Source organism: Dama dama, chromosome 6 (assembly GCF_033118175.1).
Source record: "Dama dama isolate Ldn47 chromosome 6, ASM3311817v1, whole genome shotgun sequence".
In the NCBI taxonomy this organism is placed as follows: domain Eukaryota; kingdom Metazoa; phylum Chordata; class Mammalia; order Artiodactyla; family Cervidae; genus Dama; species Dama dama.
Genome location: NC_083686.1, coordinates 6,293,368 through 6,315,266, shown reverse-complemented (window position 1 = coordinate 6,315,266; position 21,899 = coordinate 6,293,368). Strand labels below are relative to the sequence as shown.

Below are 21,899 nucleotides of genomic sequence, written 5' to 3'. Positions count from 1 at the left end.
TTTTTTTTCTCCCTCAGTTGACAGCAGGAAATGTACTCTGGGGAGTCTGAAAGCGGCAGATGTATTCAGATATTCAGAGGGATGCCGACAGCCCAAGATGGCGGGCAGGGGCATCCAGCGGGGAAGGAAGAGTGGTTCCCTTAGAGCGACTTGAGAGGTTCTGTCCTGGCCTTCAGTCCTCAGCTTTGACCGCCAAATACAGCGTAATTCTCAGCTTTTAGGGGGTGTGTTTGTTTCAGTTGACAGCAGGAAATATACGCTGGAGAGTCTGAAAGGGGCGGATGTATTCAGATATTCAGAGGGATGCCGACAGAGAAGCGCTGTGAGGGAAAGCCCAAGATGGTGGGCAGGGGCATCCAGCGGGGAAGCCTGGAGGATCCCGGGAGGGAAGGCCAGTGAAGGTCTTTAAGCACGGGAGGAACATGCCCCGACTTCCCTCTGCAAAAACAAGCCCTCTTGGCCGCGTGTGAAGGGTGGATGGACAGGTGCCCACAGGGGAGGCTGTCAGGGAGCTGGCTGTTTCTGGCCCAGGATGGGGACCTCTTGCAGCTGGGAGTGGTGGAGTGGGATCAAGGGTGAAAGAGGGCTGAGCCGGGAGGAAGACACGGGAGGATATGGTGAAGCTCATGCGCTGGCGATGAGGGAAGGGAACAGAAAGGATGCACCAGGGCCCGTCAGCAGCAAGGACAGAGCAGGGGAGAAGATGGACTTTTACAAGGTCCTGTTTTCCGGGAGACGTGGCGGAGGAGATGCTGTGCAGATGCAGTCTGGGGTTTGGAGCACAGAGGCCTGGGGTACAGACCTACTTTAGGGAGTCAGTGGCTTAGAAATGATGACTGATCCTTGGGGCGGTGGGGGAAGGCACAGGCAAGCCTAGGACTGACTGGGCCTGGGGGGACCCCACCATTTGAGCAAGAAGTGGTGGAAAGACAGCAACGGAGACCAAGGTGGAGGATCAGGAGGGTTGGAAGGAAACCAGGAGGGTGTGAGGTCACTGGGAGTTAAGGAGTGTTTGCAGAAGGAGGGACAGCTGTTCCGTCGCTGCTGTGATGTTCGAGGAGGACTCGGAGAAGTCCACTGGGCTGGAGACGCAGAGGTCACTGCTGATCTGACAGTGACAGGCGAGGAATCACGGTGGCTCGGGCTGGGCAGGAGGTGGGACACCAGGAAACGGGCAGCAGACGCAGGTCTTTATTTTAAGACGTCTGTGCAGAGAGGGGCGTTAGAGGGAAGGATGGGGTGTCTGCAGGGGTATTGTTCTCATTTCTAAAGAGGGGAGAGCCCCGTGTTGTGGCCAATAGACGTTCACCACTGTACCCCACTCGGCCCCTACAATGCTCCCCAGAGCCTCGGAAGACACAGGATCACAGAGAAGCCAGGACTCCTCCTTTCAGATCTTTTCACTCGGATCCTCCTGGGAGGCAAGGACTCTTGCTTGGTTGTTAGAGACACCATGCTCTCTACTGGACAGCATCAACCACTTTCAAAGAGCAGGTGGTGTTTTGGTTTGAAGTTGAACTAAACACACTCTTTCTCCTTTCTACAAGCAAGTCAGTGATTAGAAGGAAGAAACAGCATTCTAGCTTGATGAGTCCATCCAGTTGTTGACCAGATGTCTCAAAAGATGCAGCATTCTGCCAAGCATAGCAAAGTATGCCATGCTGAGGGGTGGGCTTCGATGGGACAAAAAAAAAAAATTGCAGAAGCCCTCAGGGTGCAGACCACCCAGAATGCATCTGACAGCAATTGATAGCTACCAGCCTTTCCCCTACTGCTGAGATGGGTCTTATGGCTCCTAAGTCATAGGTTTACATGTGACTCTAACATTTAGAGATTCCTTAACCTGAGACGTGAGTATTACATCCAAACTGAAGTGGCTCTCAGCCTCCCATCAGTTTGCTCATGACTCTGTTTTATTTTAATTTTTTGAAGCTAGATATCACATTTTTTTTGCTTTCATTCCCACCAAAAAGTAGAATAGACTTTTATGAAAGCTGGACCTTTTCAGAGCAATTTACTTCCTTCCTTCAATAATTAAAAAGATGTATCAACAACACATAAATCCACCATGAAAATACTGATAAAATAGCCAAGTGATAAGATTATTAAATTTTGAACATTAAATTAATCTTCTGTCTATAGCTGTGGACATTTACACAAAAGGCCAGGCAAATACATTCTTCCTTGCCGGCTTAATTTCTGAAATTTAGGCATGTGAGCAAGAAGGCTTTTCCACGGGTGGAACTCTGTCCAGCTTTGTCCAATTCTGGCAGACTCCCACGTCATTAGCTTTAAGGTTATTTTTAAAACTTCACTTAAAAAAAAAAACAACTCACAAATGAACCTAATGGAAAGACTCACAGACATAGAGAAAGACTGGAGCCTGCTCGGGGAGGGGGTAGGGCAGGGAGAGTGATGGGCTGGGAGTTTGGGGTCAGCGGATACAAATTATGCCATTTAGGATGGATAAACAACAAGGTCCTACTGTATACACAGGGAACTATTATTTAGTATCTTGGAATAAACCATCATCAAATAGAATATAAAAAGGAATGTACACATGTGAGTCACTTCACTGTACAGCAGAAATTAACACACATTGTAAATCAACTATGCTTCAGTAAAACAAAAACTCATGTGCCTCTATTCATGTGAATAAAGGCTTGTATTACAATGAAGCTTGAAGCTTTGTGGAAATGGCCTTAACTTTAGAGTCACAGCTCATAAGTAGCCAGATTATTATAGTGACCCAAAGTTTAAAAAAGCAAATTAATGCATGTCACTATAAACACAAGTAAAGAAATGGCTGTGGTTTTGGTTCCCTATGACCCAAAATACTTCTTCTAAATCTTAACCCTCCCCTGGATCCTCATCACCACCACCCCCAACTCATTCCCAGGAGTTTATTGGAAAAGAGAATATCCCACAGCTTCCTCTCTGGGGAGCACTCCAAGCTTTTACCCCTGGTCACTGGTTTACATTTCTGGCTCCACCTCCACTTCCATCCAGCACATACCCCCTCTGCTTTGTTATAACCTAGTAAATGGTTTTCTTTACAAAAATAGGAACTTGGATACGAATCTAACTGAAACAGGGATAACTGCTCCAGTCTGCGTCACATTGAACACTTGCTGGTACCTCGTATCTGATCCCATCACTAATACAGGCTACCTGTCTAACTCCCAAGGGTGCTGGCTCCACAATCCCTGTTCTAAATCGAGTCTCTAGAGCTTCAGAGTGAACAGTGTCTGATATCAGGTCAATCTTCAGAAAGTATCCAATGTATGGGTTGGTAGATAGATTGACAGACAGACAGACAGATGGATGCTGTTGTTTTTTAGTTGCTAAGGCATGTCTGAGTCTTTTCGACCCCGTGGACTGTAGCCCGACAGGCTCCTCTGCTCATGGAACGTCCCAGGTAAGAATACTGGAGTGGGTTGCCATTTTCTTCTCCAGCGGATCTCCCCAACCCAGGGATCAAACCTGCATCTCCTGCTTTGGCAGGCGGATTCTTTACCATTGAGCCACCAGGGAAGCTCAGAGAGATAAGACAGATACGGGGGAAAATAATGAGAATTAAGAAAGCAAACTTGGGGAATTCCCTGGTGGTCCTGTGGTTAGGACTCAGTTCTTACACTGCTAAGGACCCTAGTTCAATCCCTGATCAGGGAACTAAGATCCCAAAAGCAGTATGGCCAAAAAGAAAGAAAGAAGAAAGCAAACTTGGAAATAACTTCCTGATAGCTGCTTTAAGGAGGAGCCTACTATACACACATGGATATACTTATAAACATGGATTTTAAGCTTGTCTCTCAAAGTGTCACTGACCTAGAGTTTCCTTGATTTTTATGCTTAATGGAATTTCCCAAACCAATGAAAGCATAATCACATCAGGTCTCCCCGGTCGGTCACAGGAACCCAGAGTGCTTGGCCCGGAGGCCACCGGGTCCCTGTCACACCATGGTCCCCACCCTGTGTTTCCACCCTTCACAGACCAAGGAAGGGCCGAGACTCACACCATGAGGAGGACGCCCCCGGTGTTCGAGACGCAGCCTCGGTTGGTTGGGGTGGCATTCTGGTCATAGCCCAACGTGCCACACAGCAAGCCCAGGAGGTAAAAAATCAAGATGAGGGTCAGCAAGCAGCAGATGGTCAAGCAAACGAGCCACCTGGTGAAGCAAACACAGAGCAGGCACAAGTGAGTGGTGACATCATCGCAACACAGGCGTGCTGGAGGGGGTCCACGCTACCCTTGGCAATCAAACACCAGAGTCCTGCTAATTCCTCAGAGGGAGAGCGTGCTGTGAAAAGACCCCTTTCCAGCCCGAGTCCTCCAACCCAACCAAATCAACATTTATCCTGGTTTCAAAGAGCTCTCAAAGGTCATGGGATTATCGCTTCTTTTCCTTTGCTTTAATTCATGGGGCCCGGAAGCAGGGTTGACTCAGCCTCTCCGAGGCAACCGACAACCATGCCCCTTAAGGCTTTTCAGTTCTCTGAAGGTTCCGGAGGCTACAAGTGTGGATAATCAGGGTGTAAGAGAAAAGGGTGATGGTTGGAACGCTGCGTATTCAGATAGTTATTGAGGGTGGACCCAGGACAAGCCAAGCTTAACACTGATTTACTTCCCCCACCAAACACAACCATGCCCCTTAAGGCTTTTCAGTTCTCTCAAGGTTCCCGAGGCTGCAAGTGCTTATTATAAGGAGGATGAGATTCAGACAGATCGTGATAGACAACAGATAAGAAGTTGGGACTGGTTCCCCTGGTCTTTTATCTAAAGTGTTTTGTGATTTGAGGAATACGAGGGACGGGGGTGGGGAGGAACCTGTGTTCCTTACTGAGGCAGATACCTTCTACTTGACGAGTGCACTGACTCTTTTAGAAATTTTCACATCAAGTGAGAACAGTGCATGCTCAGTCGTATCCAACTCTTTGTGACCCCATGGACTGTAGCCTGCCAGACTCCTCTGCCCATGGGATTCTCCAGGCAAAGATACTGGAGAGGGGTGCCATTTCCTACTCCATGGGATCTTCCCGACCCAGGTATCCAACCCGAGTTTCCTGCATCTCCTGCAATGGCAAGCTGATTCTTTACCACTAGCATCACCTGGGAAGCCCTTAGAATTTTAGGTCCATGCCAAATCAAATGCCTGCAGAATGGGGGTCTCAGTGTTATGGGAGGTCTTGTGAGACACTTGAGGATAAGGGATCCTCAGTTAGGTATTGCTGGCATTCCTCAAACGTACAGCAACCCAGGAGCGTTCAAGGGTAGAAATACTTTCCAATCCTTAAAACGCTAAAAAACAGAGTATGTACTCTGCGACCAAAGCTGTCACTGCAGTTTTTCATTCAATTAAGAATAAACTCAATCATTATTAATAATGGGCTTCCTAGGTGGCACTAGCAGTAAAGAACCCGCATGTCAATGCAGGAGACCTAAGAGAAGAGGGTTCAATCCCTGGGTTGGGAAGATCCCCTGGAGGAGGGCATGACACCCCACTCCAGTATTCCTGCCTGAAGAATCCCAAGGACAGCCACCTGCACCTACTCTGTGACATTTTGTCCAGATCCTGAGGATACAAATTTAAATAAGCCATGGAACCTGGCCTTAGGGATCTTTTACTGTTAATACATGCCTCATCTGCTTCATTAAAATTTCTTTTTAAAATAAGCTTATCATCTCAGGGTGCGGGAGGAGGAAGGAAAGGGAGCTGGTATGTAGACAGATCATTGCACCAATCCTCCCATCTGTACCACTCTGACTTCTAATGAGATTTCAAGTCCATTGGGAAAGGGTCTGTCTTATGTTTGTTCAAGAAGATATTGGTGGCTCAGACGGTAAAGCATCTGCCTACAACACGGGAGACCCAGGTTCAATCCCTGGGTCGGGAAGATCCCCTGGAGAAGGAAATGGCAACCCACTCCAGTATTCTTGCCTGGAAAATCCCATGGATGGAGGAGCCTGGTGGGCTGTAGTCCATGGGGTCACAAAGAGTCAGACACGACTGAGTGACTTCACTTTCTTTTGTTTGTTCTGACGCCTGCTGGGGTGGCCAAGCCGCATGGTGGGAAAAGGCTGGCTGAGACACAGCGGTAAGTGAGGGCATAGTCAGGTGGGGGTTGAAAGCCTACCTTTGCCATGCTGTCCTCAGTCTCGAGTAAGTCACTTCACGTCCCTGAGTCTCAACAAAACAGGGTTATAAACGCAACACAACCTGAGGGGTTTCTGTGAGATGCCACATGGACGGCTCGTGGTGGGCACACCTCAACTCTTCCCTGAAGGCTAGCAAGTACTGTTACTGTCTCACTATTTATCCTGTGCTCCTGCATAATAAATAACACAAGTAGGGATGGTGGTCTCTGCAATCTCCTGGGTTTGGACGGCTGGAAGAGTTCAGTAGTGGTCGTGAGACTGAGCCTTTCAGAGAAGAGATCCCGTCTTCCTTCTCATGTGATCCTGGAGATCCCGTGAGTCTCTCCTGTCCTGTCCTCCCCTGAGCTCTCGTCTAAGATATATGCCCACCAGCATCTCCCAGGACCACAGCCTACCCTTAGTGCTTTTCTAAAGGACAAACAGCGGGGATCCACAGCAGCTTCAGACAATCCACTGGTTTCAAGGATGCTCTTTTCCGTAAGAACCAACCTCTATGGATTTATTTTATATATGCATAAAGAGAAAAATATTACCTGAATGCTCATTCTAATTTCTTTTAAATTGTAAAATCTTGTTACATACTTTAGATAATTATAACCAAGACTCTGGAAGCCATAAAAAGTGCAAATAATTGACTATTTGGCTCAAGAGCTTCCAGTCTTCAATTTATATATATATACACACACATACATATATACACACACGTATGTAATGCTTCATGAATTTTCATGTCATTCTTTCACAGTGGCCATGCTAGTTTTCTTAGCAGAGTTTCAATTTTAGTATACGTGCTGCTGAAGTGAACACTTCAACTTTTTAAATGAACTTAAACTAGGGTGAACACATATCCCCTTATGGCCTCTTATTAAAATTTGCTGTCTTAAGATTACCCCGGTTGTATCGTCAGATTTTCACCCCCCTCCCCAGCAAGTTCCATGCTCCTAGTGGCACAGCTCAGAGAGGGCACTGACCTGTATGAATTGCATTTTTCCACAGTGGGTAAATAGTGCAGGATATAATCTTCAGAGTTATTAACGTAACGGACGAAATTCGACAGTGTCTTCTGAATAGGAATCTTTGTGCTTACATTTTTGACATCAGATTGAATGGAATTCAAGGTCTTTTTAAACTCTGAAAACAAAGATGCCTCAGTTATGCATTTTCATAGAGAAGACAAGGCACTTAGTTTTGGAACTCAACTGAAAAGCTTGAACCACTTTTAGTTCTTCCCATGTTATGCAGATGTTTAAAATATGAGAAGATTCTACAACAAGCATGAATGCAGCCAAGTCTACTGAAAAGCAACTGTTTAACAAAAGAGCAAGCTATGAGAACTGACTTAAATGACATGGTGTGAAATCAAGCCAGAGTTTTCTTCTACTTATTTCACTAAAAAAAGAAAAGCAAAATGGACCAAGTGACTAAACTGTACTGTGTGCCTACAACAGACAAGGCATTTTTATAAATGTTAACTCATTTCTCATTCCCACTTCACTAACAGGGATGCTGGACTCATAGGGGTTAAATCACTTGACCATATGTCTGTTTTTCAGAAAGTACTAGAAATGGGATTAAAAACTCAGGTTCACCTACCTGTAAAGCTTCTGTTAAGTGATTTTGCAAAAAAAAAAAAAAAAAAAAAAAACAAAAACTATTTAATAATATAAGAATCCCTCCATCTACAAAACAGCACTGAGGAACACAGTAATTCTCCAGGAACAATTTTTTGAACACGTGACCTCAGGTGACATTTTTGTTAAAATTGTATTTGACTCATACAAACTGAATCTTGCTGAAGTCTACCTGTGTCTCCTATATGCAAAAAGCAGTACTATTCCCAGCAGTCAGGTTCTATTAGCATGTATCCTCATCTCTCAGGGAGGTGATGTTGCAGCTTTCTGGAATGTGTGTGATCATCAGGGCAGGTCCTGGGATCAAAGTCAGCAGGTGGGGACCATCACCACTCACTAAGACCTGAAGGGGGCCTCATCCACAGTGATTCTTGACGCGGGGACATCCCAGAAACATATTCATCGGTCAAGGTCTGCTGATTCTAAAGGGCAGATACACGTCTCTGCGGCAGCGGAACCAAGACTGGCAGGTCTCAGGATGCGATCCAGGGCTCCCGGTGAACTTCTGGGAGCTGGGAGCACCATCCAAAAGGAAATGACGTCACACTGGTGGGGGTTTTTGTTTTTGTTTTTTTTGGAAATTGTGCGGTTTACCTCCGTGTGAATCCTCAGGAACTCCTAAGAGTCACAGTCGGTGGACATCTCCTCCACATCACTCATGCCCAGAGACCCAGGACCGTCCACCTGGAGACTCTGTAGGTCTCTTTTTTAAATTAATTAATGTGTTTATTTTTGGTCGTCTTTGGTCTTCGTTGCTTTGCACGGGCTTCCTCTAGTTGAACGGGGGCTACTCTTCACTGAAGTCTGCGGGCTTCTCGTCACGGTGGCGTCTCTTGTTGCAGAGCAATGGCACACAGGCTTCAGTAGCTGCAGCACTGAGGCTCAGTAATTGTGGCTCGCGAGCCCCAGAGCACTCTGGTTTTGGGGCTCTTGCAGGACCAGGATTCGAACCCATGTCCCCGATACTGGCAGGCTGATTGTTATCCACTATGCCGCCAGGGAAGTCCTCCAGGGCTCTTTATTCACCCTGAGATTTCTGGGGGTTGGTGCACATGTCATATAGATACCCCCTCCCCTAAGCGCAGTTTCCTCGTCTCCGAATCGGGCCCCTTCCGCTTCTCTGGCTGTGTTCCTCCCCACATTCCGCAGCCTTGGTGACTGTAGGCAGCTGCCGCCCTCTAGGCAAATACCTTCTTCCGGCTTCAGTTCGGACGTTGCTTCCTGAAGCCTTCCGCTATTCTCTCCGGCCGCTGGATCCCTTGCACACACCTCACCAGCTTCCCAGAGGGTGATAAAAGCCAGCTGAAGGGTTCATGCCCAGCTGTAGGGTACACGGGGGTCATGCCTCCCTCACCTCCCATCCCCAGAACCCAGCAGCAGTGGGCACACAGCAGGCGCTAAGGGTTATTTGTTTGGGAAGGACATGAAAACCCTTACTTGTCTTCAGCCTGAGGGGCGGGGGCGGGGGCGGGGTGGGGGGACGCTCGCTCAGACTCAAGAAAACTCTGGCTCGTGTTCAGGTGATGGCAGTGTGTATACCCGGCCTCGCGCATGCAAACTGCGCGCCTTGCTTGGCCAGACTTACAAGGGAGGGCGGCACATGTTGGCAGAGGAAGTCCAGGAAGAACAAACAAAGAGAGTAAACACAGAGATTAGTAAGCAAGTGGCTCTCAGATGTACAGCGTAGGTTATCCCTCAGAGGCTGGCATAGGAAAGCCAGAACTGTCTTGAATAGGTCAGTATTTTAAAGCAGAATCTTAAACAGACGGGAAACCACAGAACATCCAAAGCACTATGTAGTAGGAGAAAATTCTTTTTACTCAAAGTCTTAATGGGTTGAAGGAACAGTATTGGGGTGGGGGAGGGGGGAATCAAATACCTCCAACACAACATTTTAAAACCAGCAACAGGTTTTTCCTGGGCGCTCAGCTGGGAAAGAACCTGCCTGCAATGAGGGAGACCTGCGTTCAATCCCTGGGTTGGGAAGATCCCCTGGAGTAACGGAAAGGCTACCCACTCCAATGTTCTGGCCTGGAGAATTCCCTGGATAGTGTAGTCCACGGGGTTGCAAAGAGTCGGACACAACGGAGCGACTTTCACTTCACCATCAACAGATAAAAAGAAGCACTAAGAAGATGATTTAAAGAAAAGAGAGGAGATAGCCTTACACAGCTTCAGAGATGTGTTCCCTTAGCAAACAGCCCAGGGGACTCCACACTCTTGCACAAAGAATTGTTTATACTGTGTTCTTTCTCTGTACCTTCACCCTGGGTACGACCACCTGAATTCAGTGTGACTTGGTCGCTTGAGATCAGTGGGATTCTCTTTACATCACTTCTGCCTCTCCAAAAGCGTAATCACCTTAAGACCCTACAGCAGCATGACATCAGCCTCCCTAGAGAAGCATGACGTCAGCCTCAGAAGCAGACCGATGTTTTCCTAAAGAGACAAAATAAGTCCCTAGACAGAGTGTTCCTTTAAAAAATCAATTTTAAGCTCTTTTAGGAGATAAATTTACAGTGAAAACAACCCAAGTGTGACCTTCCAGATCGTAAGCTATGCCTGTTGTTGGTTCTTATAGCACCTGCCAGGTTATCATCACAGTCTGACCCTCAGCCCTGCAGCTTCCAGCCACAGGAGGATGTTAATCTGTGTTTAATAGGAGTATTATTTTTTAATTGATATCATTTGGTGAAGGTAACATTATTGAAATATTCATTATTTAGTTTTGTAGTTTGGGATTTTAGTGAGAGAATTTTTTAAAGAGGGAAAAAGAACAATTCTTAATAATGCAGTTCTTTGTGCTAACCAGCCAACTCTTAATAAGGAGACACACACAGTTACTTCTAACGGGCAGTCTCACCTGATATGAAGTCCCTGGTTTGATTTTTCACTTCCCCAGGTATGTCAGAAAGAGAGTCATTGGCCTAAAGAAGGTTCAAATAAAATCATTATACAGAGTAAGTAGAAGAGCATTTCATAATATTCATGTTCAGCTTAGAATGGAACAGAGAAGCAAAATTCAAATGTAACCTTCATCTTAAGGCTGAAATTATCAAGACATGGTCATTAAAAGTCTAAAAATAAATATTCCCCTTTAGAGAGGACTTGCTTTAAATTGTATCCATGGAAGATCACATTAAAAGTTTTTAATTTTCAGTTCATGTTAAACGTTTCCATGTATTTAACCCAGTGTTTCTCAGTTAGGAACAACTTTGTTCCCTAGGAGATATCTGGCAATGTCTGGAGATGTTCTGGTTATCACAACTGATAATGTCCTTGCCATTGGCAGGCATCAGTCAGGGATGCTAATAAATACTTGACAGTGTGTAGGACCAGTCAAAGTGCCCTGAGGTTAAGAAACTCTGATCTGTACAATGTTCCACATGTAGCTATTAAGTGAAACTCTAAAAACAGAATCTTATTTTCCAAAGCAATTGCATGATAACATTGGAGATATAGTCTCAGGGAGAATAGTAAGGTCCTAAAGCACAACTTAGAAAGAATACAAACTATAGTGAGGCTCAAATGAAACTCAAAGCAGCCATGCCAAGCTCTGTCACTCTTGGGCTAAATCCATGAAAGGACAATGTCATTATTTCCAAGCAACTTACCTAAAGAGCCAGATTTCTGTCTAGAAGGGGTTTAATTTGTGTTTCTTAACTGTCTGCTGGTGTATTTAGACATCTGTTAGGGAACACTGTAGTGATTACAACCTCTTATGAACTGAATGTCTGTCTCCCTGGAATGTATATGTTGAAATCTTGACCCCCAAAGTGACGGAACTTGGAGATGGGGTCTTTGGGACGTGATTATTTCATGAGGGTGGAGCCTCCATGAACGGGATTAGTGCCCTGTTAAACGGGCATTAGTGCCCAGAGAGCTCCCTCTGCTTGGTGAGGATACAATGTGAAAATGCCTGTCTGCAACCTGGAAGAGGTCTCCCTCATCTGAACCCAACCGGGCTGGCAACCTGATCTTTGACTTTCAGCCACAAGAACTGGTCAGAAACACATTTCCACTGTTTATAAACCACCTGGTCTATGATGTTCTCTTATAGAAGTCCAGACTTCTCAGGTGGCTCAGTAGTAAAGAACCCACCTGCCAATGCAGGAAACATAAGAGACATGGGTTCCATTCCTGGGTCAGGAAGATCCCCAGGAGAAGGAAATGGCAACTCCAGTATTCCTGTCTGGGACATCCCTAGGACAGAGGAGCCTGGCATGCTGCAGTCCATGGGGTGGGAAAAAGTCAGACATGACTTAGTGACTCAGCAACAACCATCTAAGTTACAAACTTTATAAGATTTATGGTGACAACAAGTTCCCACCTTAGCTTAGCAACATTGATGTCATAAAAAGGAAGTTCATGACTTGTGTTTCCTCAAAAGCAGCTAAGCCACCCAGCACGCTGGTACTTGTAGTGGCTTTGGTACACCTGACCCCTCTACATTTATCTGTGTTTGGACTTGGGGAGGTCAACCATCACAAGAGGTTTAATGCCTAGAAAAGGATTTACAGATCTTCTGATTCCGTTCCTTCATTTAACAAACAAGATGACGTCAGAGTTCAGAGACCGAGAGTTTCTAACGACTTGTCTAAGGGGACACTTCCTTCGTTAGCACACATGGCTGAGTGTCTGATAGACAGCTGATGACTTCTTTTATGTCCACGCTTAAAAGATGGAGTTGAGAATAAAGCTATTCTCTCCCTCTTCAGCTCTTGGGGAAATTCCAGTATTCTGGACCAACGTGGTTGCTGTCTTTTTTTAGGGTTTAAAGTCTTGTGGGACAACCAAGGCAGGAAAGCAATAGCCACTGTGATGAGGAACTTAACAAAGAATATTTGTGATGCTCTGAGAGTGTATTAGAAAGGGTTCTGATCTGGTCAAGATGCCCAGGAAAGGCCTCACTAAGAAGGTGAAGTATAAAACTTCAGGTAGCTACTGGTAGCCCAAGAAGCCCAAGAGAAAAAGAGAAAGTGCCAGGCAGAGCACACAGCCTGCACATGAGCAGAAGTGGGGAGAGGCACCGCGTGGCCGACTCCCCGGCAGAGCGGGAGAGCGCCTCGCGTGAGAACCAGCCCAGGGCCCGCCACGACGCCCGCGGGCCCGGGGGATGACGTCACCGCCCTTCTTGGCGGCCCGGCTCCAGAGTCTCTGCGTTTTCGCTGTTGCCTGGTTCCTTGTGCACTGCTCTACTCTGGAAAATAATCTAGAATAAGCTACTGTGTTTGGTTTTGTGTTTTTTTTTTTTTCTCCAAAGACCATACCTTTTGGACCAGGCCGGACAAATCTGTTTGAAGCAGTCCATCAAGGTGAGCAATGTGTCCATCCAAAGATGGGAGCTGAAATTTTATAAAACAAAGTATAAGGCCAGGTGGTTCCCCTGCACCCCCAATTCTTTGTCATAAGCAAGGGATCTTCTTAATTCAACTCCTGAGACATCTACATTATAAAGGGTGTGATCTGTTTCTTCTGAACAGAAGCACGTCGTTGGAGGGAAACCATTGGCTCAGAATGGACTCTACAAGTGCTGATTTTACATGTTTGGAGGTCTCCCATAGCAGTCAGCTAAAAGTGAGAGCAAGAAATTTAACACAGATTGAATACGTGTGACCTCACATGTGATTGAATACAGGGACTGAATATTGTTGAATACAGTTGTAAACAGCTTCTTAAAAAATAGCCTTTATATAAAGAGAATCCCTGGTGGGTCTGTGGTGAAGAATCCACCTGCCAATGCAGGAGATGTGAGCTTGATCCTGGGTCAGGAAGACACCCTGTAGAAGGAAATGGCAACCCACTCCAATATTCTTGGCTGGGAAATCCCATAGAGAGGAGCCTGGCACGCTACAGTCAATGGGGTTGCAAGAGGTGGATATGACTTAGCAGTGAAACCACAACATCTTCAAAAATGTCAGTGTCACCAAAAAAAGACTAAGAAACTGTTCCAGGTTAAAGGAACTAAAGACACATGATAACTAAAGACAATGTGTACTCCAGACCGGACCTTGAACGGGGAAAAAAGAAATCAATTTTAAAGCGCATTTTTTTTTTTTTTTTAGAAAAATCAGCAGATTTTGAATATAAACTGTGGATTAGATGGTGGTTATTGGATCAGTATTATGTTACCTTAATTTTGGTAGTCATAATCATTATGTAAAGTTAGGAAACACATCAAAATATTTAAGGGTAAAAAAGCATTATGTCTACATCTTTCCTCTAAATGACTGAGAAAAGAACAGAATGAGCAGTATTGTACCCGTATAGATGACAGTATAAACAGATGATAGATACATAGATAAATGGATAAAATGGTAAGATTAAACAGAGCGAAGTGCTGACAACTGGTGAGTCTAGGTAAAAAAAATGTAGACAGGGAAACTTGTACCATTGTTGCAAATTCTCTGCATGCTTTTTAAAGCACATCACAATTAAAAGTTACTCCCAAAAGGACTCAATGTCAAAGAATTTAGATGCAAGTATACGTCCTACGTATTGCTATTTGATGACAACAAAATTTATTGTAGGAGATTCAACACAGATGTTGAATGTGAAGTGTTTGAATAAAACTGACTCACGAAATGTGAGAGTGAGAAAAATCTAACTATATTAAAACACTGTTTTATGTAAGTGTGACACGTACGTATCATTGGGCTTCCCCAGGGCTCAGTGCTACAGGTCCACCTGTCAACGCAGGAGATGAGTGTTCCATCCCTGGGACAAGACGATCCCCTGGAGGAGGAAATGGCAACCCACTCCAGTATTCTTGTCTGGAGAATCCCATGGACAGAGGAGCCTGGTGGGCTACAGTCCATGGGGTCACAAAGAGTCAGGCAAGAGTTAATGACTGAGCACACACACAGGTACATATCACTATAATGAAACATTAAAAATATAAGTACTCGTGATTATTTTATCTACATCCCAGAACTCTATATTTTCAAGTGGCTCCAAACCCTTTCTTTTTCTAATCTTCTTCTTGGGATTGTGAGATATTACCTTACATTTTGGTTATCTGTGGTTAATACACTAGGCCTATCATTTAAAAGCAAATTTTAATTCTTAAAGGTCTGCAAAAAAGGCATTCAGCTTCCTTTTTCATTTTTAAAGCTGAATTCATCACAGATACATTGGTCCCAATGCAGAGAGGGAAGGGGGGAGAGGCAATGCCAGGATTGGGAATGAAGAGGTACAAAATACTGTGGATAAAATGAGTTAAAGGATTCACTGTACCACACAGGGAATATGCCAATATTTTAAAAAACATACACTGAAATTGTCAAAATAAAATAAACAGAGAAAGAAGAATGGTGGGGGAGCTGAATTCATTCTGAGGGTGGCAGTGAGTGCTCAGTCGTTTCTGGCTCTTGGTGACCCCACAGACTGTAGCCCACCAGACTCCTCTGTCCACGGGATTCTCCAGGCAGGAACACTGGAGTGGGTTGCCGTGCCCTCCTCTAGGGGATCTCCCCCACCCCGGGATCAAACCTGTGTCTCTTGGGTCCCCCACATCGGCAGGTGGATTCTTGACCACTGGTGCCACCTTGGCAGCTCGTTCATCCTGATAAGTTTCAAGCAACGAATGGCGGAGAACTCTCAGGGAGCATTTCCCATCCTCCATTCTCTCCAGCTGCAGCCATTCCAACGTGGTGGCCACCTAACCAGGAAGGCCGACCGAGATCCCCCCCCTCCCCCCCGGCCACCGGGCCCCTGGCAGCTGAGCCAGGCTGAACCCTCCCGGCCGTCCCAGTGACACCACCCTGGAGCAGGACTGCCCTCTCGTCACCTGATCAAAATTGGCGCTGCCATCCAGGACGTTCAGAGACTGCCTGATGCTGGCGCACGTGGTCGCCGTTACAGGAAAGGAGCACTGGGGATCCGTGAGTGTTTGCTCCATGCTCGTTTTCATGTCTCTCAGGCTGGTGCGAAGATGTGCAGACGACTGCTTCATGTCCGTTAAGAGAGTGTTCACTCGGGCAAGGGTAGCTCTATTAGTTTTCATGTCTGTTAGGAATACAGCCTGCTTCAGGATAGAGGACCCACTGGGCTGACCAGTGGGGAAAAAAAGTCCCTTCCCATCTACAAAAGGACCTTAAAGGAGCTTGAGATCAACTTGCAAAAATGACACTGCAAGGCACCCAGGAGAGCCCGCTGTGATGGGCAGACTGACAGGGGAATCCACGGCTACTGTGGCCCCGTCTGCCTCTGCCAGGGACTCCAGCCAGCTCAGTTCCCCCAGCTGGGGGCTCTTTCAGACACACAGGGGCGAATATCAACCTAGGGATGGGACTGGGACTCATGGGCGCAGCATTAAGTGGCTGGTGTTGGAGCAGCAGCCACAAGAAAAGGTGTCCCCACCCTAGCCTTGCCCAGCCTTGAGGAGGTTAGCCCAGACACCGCCAATCCCGGGTAGTTTTAATCCACAGTAAACCTGATGACACCCAGACAGATCTTAGCGATGGATATTCAAAGAGCTGGAAGTAGACACAGCAAGAGATCACAGATTTGGTCCCTTAAAAGCCGAATCTAAAAAGACACGATACAAATGAACTGGCTGACAAAACAGAAACAGACTCACAGACGTAGAGAATGAATCTATGGCTGCAGAGCCGGGGGACGGAGGAGAAGGAAGTGGCAACCCACTCCAGCATTCTTGCCTAGAGAATCCTGTGGACAGAGGAGCCTGGTGGGCTGCTGTCCATGGGGTCACGCAGAGTCGGACACGACTGAGGCGACTTAGCAGCAGCAGCGCAGCAGGGGGGAAGGGTGGGGGAAAGGGACACTCAGGTACATGTAGGTGGGATGGACAGGTACACACTGCGATGTTTAAAACGGATGACTAACAAGGACCTACTGCGTAGCACAGGGAACTCTGCCCAATGTTACGTGGCAGCGTGGATGGGAGTGGGGTTTGGAGGAGAGCCGATACATGTGTATGTATGGTGGAGTCCCTCTGCGGTGCACCTGAAACTATCACACATTGTTAATGGGCTATATCCCAAGATAAAGTAAAAAGTTTAATTTAAAAATAAATAAATAAATAAAAGGAAAATGTAAAAAAAAAAGAGAGAGAGAGAAAAGATTCCAGATTTAGATTCAGCCAGTCTAGGTACAGATTTCAACACAGATACTCTCTGTGTAACCCGAAGCAGATACCTGAATATTCTTCAGCAACATCCTCATCTGAAAAATGATAAGACCACCACAAGCTTTATCACAAAATGTGGGGATCAGAATGATCAGATTGAAATCCCTCAAGGGCAGCGAGTCCGCCTCTTTTATTTTAGAAGCTTCCAAAGCCTAGGCCACATTCTTATCCTCGGCGATCCCTACAGATTGTTTGCTCTCTGATTTCTCTGGTGCTCGGGAATCGATATGCATGACTAGGCAGGTAGCAAAATATAACTCTTTTCTCCAGCGACTTAAAGTCACAGCATAAGAGATGTGAAATTTAGAAGGCACTGCTTTTTGTCTTCCAGGCTCGCAAAACAGATGGTGGAGTATCAGGTCACGACAGGGTGTTACTAGGAAAAGTGTGATGTGAAAGTTGCTCAGTCGTGTCCGACTGTTTGTGAGCCCATGGACTATACAGTCCATGGAATTCTCCAGGCCAGAATCCTGGAGTGGGTAGCCTTTCCCTTCTCCAGGGGATCTTCCCAAACCAGGGATTGAACCCAGGTCTCCCGCATTGCAGGCAGATTCTTTACCAGCTGAGCCACAAGGGAAGCCCAGGAAAAGTGTGAATGCCCTTAAAAGCTGGTTCCCCCAATTATCTCTGGCAACCACATAAAACTTGGTTCTAAAACCACACACACAAACACACACACTTTAATCCTTTTGTGTTGCAGTCTCATCCCAGTTCTTCTAGCTACCTTCCAGGACTGGATTAAAATTTAAGACAAAAGACTGTCTGAAGCAGACCCCAAGATTTTCTATTCTGATAAGGTGAGATCCCCATTTGGGATGAAGAGGCAGACAATCCAATCCTGAAAGCTTCCCCAGGTCTTAGAGTAAGTCACCAGACCTAGGCTGGGGTGCCATCTTGGATGACATGGGCAATGCCATCTCTTAAGTGTAAGCCTGCTGAAGCAACATCTAGAATCAGAGACTCTCCTCGTAACCAAGACATGACTCAACCAACCTCCTAATTTGCAGATGAGCAAACAAGGTCCCGAGAGGTGAAAGAGTTTGCCGGAGATGCTATAACAAGGTAGTAAAAGAACTACTATCTTAACAGTAATTTGAGATAGTAATAATAGAGACTTCATCAAAGAATCACTCTGAGCCTCAGACTCTCGTCTTTTCCACCTACCTCCCAGGTTTAGCAGCAAAGCATGGAGCTGGTACCCAGCTCACATTAGAGGCTCAGTAAGTATCTGCCATGGGGGAGCAAGAACACGGTTGCAACTAGAAACACACAAGACAGTGCAAAAGAACGTCCCCAAACATGACTCCCACCACACGACACACACCTCACATTTTAATGTTCTGTGGTTTTCCTCCCACAGCCCTTTCCACTTTGACTTCAGGATGAGTCATTTTAAGGCAAGAAAGGAACAAAAACGACGACAAAGAATGATGGATGATAAAATGAGTTGAAGGTCCGGAAAACCTGAGTCCATTTAGGGACCATGTGTAGACGTCCTGGCTTATGGGTGGCTATACTGTCATGTCCCAGGAATGACTTAGAAATAAGTCAAAGGCTTCAAAGCATTTCATAAAATGTCTACTGAGTTATAACTCTGGGAGTCATTCGAAGCCTACCAAGATCACATATATTATGTATCAGAAGTCAGGGGAAAGATATTTTAGATTCTCAATTTTAACTAATTAACATTTTACCAGCTCATAGCACACTTCCTTTATAGGTTCTGGCCTGCAGCTCAAACATGATTTGCAGAAATCCATTTGCAGGTTTCTGCTTTCTCCAAAGGCCAACAGGTACATGAGGCTGCAAAGAATTTTTAGCAAAAAACTTGGTGAAGCAGTTTCCTAAGTACTGGCAACACCAGAGGCTAACATTTAACCGTATAGGCTGGTTTTAAGAAATATATAAAATTACAATAATACAGGAAGCGCTGAAAAGAAAAATAATGTCTGTTTTAATTGATTTCAATCCAGCTAGAATTGTAAGGCAAATGTTAAACACTGGGCAAACCAAGAGGCTGACTCACTGGAAAAGACCCTGAGGCTGGGAAAGATTGAGGGTGGGAGGAGAAGGGGGCAACGGAGGATGAGATGATTAGATAGCACCACCGACTCAATGGACATGAGTTTGAGCAAGTTTTGGGAGCTGGTGATGGACAGGGAAGCCTGGTGTGCTGCAGTCCATGGAGTCGCAGAGTCAGACACGACTGAGCAAGCGAAAAACAATGACGAGGCAAAAAGTAAAGTACGTGTCAACCACACTGCATCATTCGCACACTTTTGCACAGAGCTTATGTTCACATAACTCTGGAGCTGGAGGAGACCTTGGCAGACCAACACTCCAGTGAACGGGCTCAAGAGGGATCTGGGGCGCAGAGGTGCCTGGCATCACCTTGTGGTCACACCAGCTTTTTTTTCCCAATATCTATCTATTTATGTGGCTGTTCCGGGTCTTAGGTGCAGCACACAGCATTCTTAGCTGCAGTCTGTAGGATCCAGATCCTGATCAAGGATCAGTGAATCCACTGGGAAGTGCCACATCTGACGTCATAATGAGCAGGCCCAGAGGATCCGCTGGATGCTGCAGGCAGTGGACAGGGAAGGTTGTTACGTGTCTACTGGACACAAGGGAAGAAGTCGCAAGGTGAAGCAGCAAGGAGCCACTGGGCCCCCATCCTTCCTCCTAGTTCTGTTCCTGCCAGCTAAGTAACATATTCTGCTAAGATGTAGGACTGGGCAGGGGAGGGGGTGCTGGGTGGCAGCTACAGAGGGAAACTTCTCTGGGGAAAAGTCTGGGCTTCATTTTCCTTCCTGTGGCCTAGATGCTCAAACAGCAAGCGACCAAGACATCACAGAAAACTTGTTATTCAATTCTATGACAACCCTGGGCTCCTTGTCTCAGATATAACCTGGTTACCTGGACAAACTGAGCTGAAATCGGCGGTTCGTAAACTCTGGTCTGTGCATAGAATTCAAAGGGATTTGTGAGCTTGGAAGAAAAAAAAAAACCATACCAGACCAAACTCCCATCCTATTTCCACTAGTCCCCAGTTACACTTTCAGCCTCTAATTTCTCTCATGAATATAGACGGTGAATCTCCATCAGGGCCTTGACTGTCCCTGAAGAAGGCAGAAATATTTTCATTTCATATTCAGTATTGTAATATCAAGTCTACTCATCACTACTTTAAAGGATGGTATTTATGAGACCCTCTGCTACATACTATTAGTTAATGAGCTTAATCAACAAACACAGGTTACTCCACTGCAAACCCACTTTTTTTAACACTCTGATACCCCAGCCTGACACTCTACTTATGGAGGGTGTCACTTGATTGTTGTTGTTCAGTTGCTCCGTTGTGTCTCTTCGTGACCCCCATGGACTGCAGCACGCCAGTCTTCCCTGTCCCTCACTATCTCTGAGTTTGCTCAAACTCACGTCCATCGAGTCAGTGATGCGATCCAACCATCTCAACTTCTGCCACCCCCTTCTCCTGCCCTCAATCTTTCCCAGCATCAAGGTCTTTTCCATTTTATAACTAATGCCATTTAACTTTCAATAAAAGATGATAACACGCAGTTTTGGGGCCACATCTTGGCCATGATCACAAAGAGCTCATTCGTAAGTGTGATTGCTGGAGGAAAGAGAGGTTACGCTCAGTTGTAAGAACATGTACTAATTAACAGGAATGAGAGGTTACACTCCTTGGACAGTGAGCTCTTTATCTAAAACACTCTGATCTCATTTTTGAGCATTTTTTTCTTTCACTCATCATTTTTTGGCTCCATAGCAGGCCCTCTTACAGTTGTTAAAGATTACCATATTTCCTTGATTCACCGGCTCCTTTTACTTTCTTTTTTACATTTTAATTTTCATGAAATGAGGATGTATGTTTAATTAATAGTGCATTTAACGTGACACTTTCCTCTTTTCCCCCCAAAAAGATATGTATTAATCCAGTGGTCTATACAATATCTGCTGCCTTAAAATAAAGGAGTATTATAGTCTGATAAGGAAGCACAAATAGCACAGTATATATTGACTAGGAAATCAGAAGCTTTTAGTTTTCCTTGCTCATGTGTTGAAGCCTGGAGAGGAAAGTAATGGTTGTCCACTGTATTAGTTATCTATTGCTGCAGGCAATATTATTCCAAAAGCCAGCAGTTCAAAGCTACAGAGATTTATTATCTCGCACAGTATGTGAGAGTCAAAAACCTGGGATTGGCTTAGCTGAATGGCTGGGCTCAGGATCTCCCGGGTCTTACAGTCAAGCCGGCAGCTGGGACTGCATCCATCTGAGGACTGACCGGGGCTGGTCCATCAGCTCCCTCAGTCAATGACCTGGTTGGCAGGCGGCCTCAGTTCCTTACTGTCTGGGGAAGGAAGGGGTCGTCCTCAACCCACCTCCTTCCCTCACAATTATGGTTCATGAATAGAACCAATATTAACCATTAAATGAAGGTCTATTTCCACTAGTTTAAGCAGATTCATTGTGAAATGCAGGACAACCGGTATACCCTAACAATACCTCAGGAAGGACAAAAGCAAGAAACCTTTTTTTGTTGTTGTTTTCTTTTTTCCTCCTCCATTCACCTTCCTTTATTCAGATACCACTGAGCCTCTGCTGTGATTGGTGATGATTTAATCATGGGGGTAAGATTCATTCTAACTGATCTAAAGATCAGTTCAGTTCAGTCACTCTGTCATGTCTGACTCTTTGTGACCCCATGGACTGCAGAATGCCAGGCTTCCCTGTCCATCACCAACTCCCGGAGTTTACTCAAACACATGTCCATAGAGTCGGTGATGCCATCCAACCATATCATCCTCTGTCATCCCCTTCTCCTCCTGCCCTCAATCTTTCCCAGCATCATGGTCTTTTCAAATGAGTCAGTTCTTCGCATAAGGTGGCCAAAGTATTGGAGTTTCAGCTTCAGTATCAGACCTTCCAGTGAATATT

General features: G+C 45.7%; 1 protein-coding gene and 1 non-coding gene across 13 annotated transcripts in view; both read right to left on the bottom strand.

Moving 5' to 3' along the window:
• Positions 1 to 21,899, bottom strand: part of PROM1 (prominin 1) — a 113,090-nt gene that overhangs the window by 22,708 nt on the left and 68,483 nt on the right. For all 12 annotated transcript variants that reach the window (XM_061145466.1, XM_061145467.1, XM_061145472.1 and 9 more), the window contains 5 exons: positions 15,578 to 15,795; positions 13,059 to 13,133; positions 10,652 to 10,715; positions 7,129 to 7,288; positions 4,017 to 4,169 (listed from right to left, as the gene is read on the bottom strand). In XM_061145466.1, coding sequence (XP_061001449.1) covers positions 4,017 to 4,169; positions 7,129 to 7,288; positions 10,652 to 10,715; positions 13,059 to 13,133; positions 15,578 to 15,795 — 670 coding nt within the window. The remainder of the gene's footprint in view (positions 1 to 4,016; positions 4,170 to 7,128; positions 7,289 to 10,651; positions 10,716 to 13,058; positions 13,134 to 15,577; positions 15,796 to 21,899) is intronic.
• On the bottom strand, positions 6,858 to 6,964 carry LOC133058960 (U6 spliceosomal RNA). The gene has a single exon (XR_009693466.1). It is a non-coding gene; the product is annotated as a U6 spliceosomal RNA (small nuclear RNA).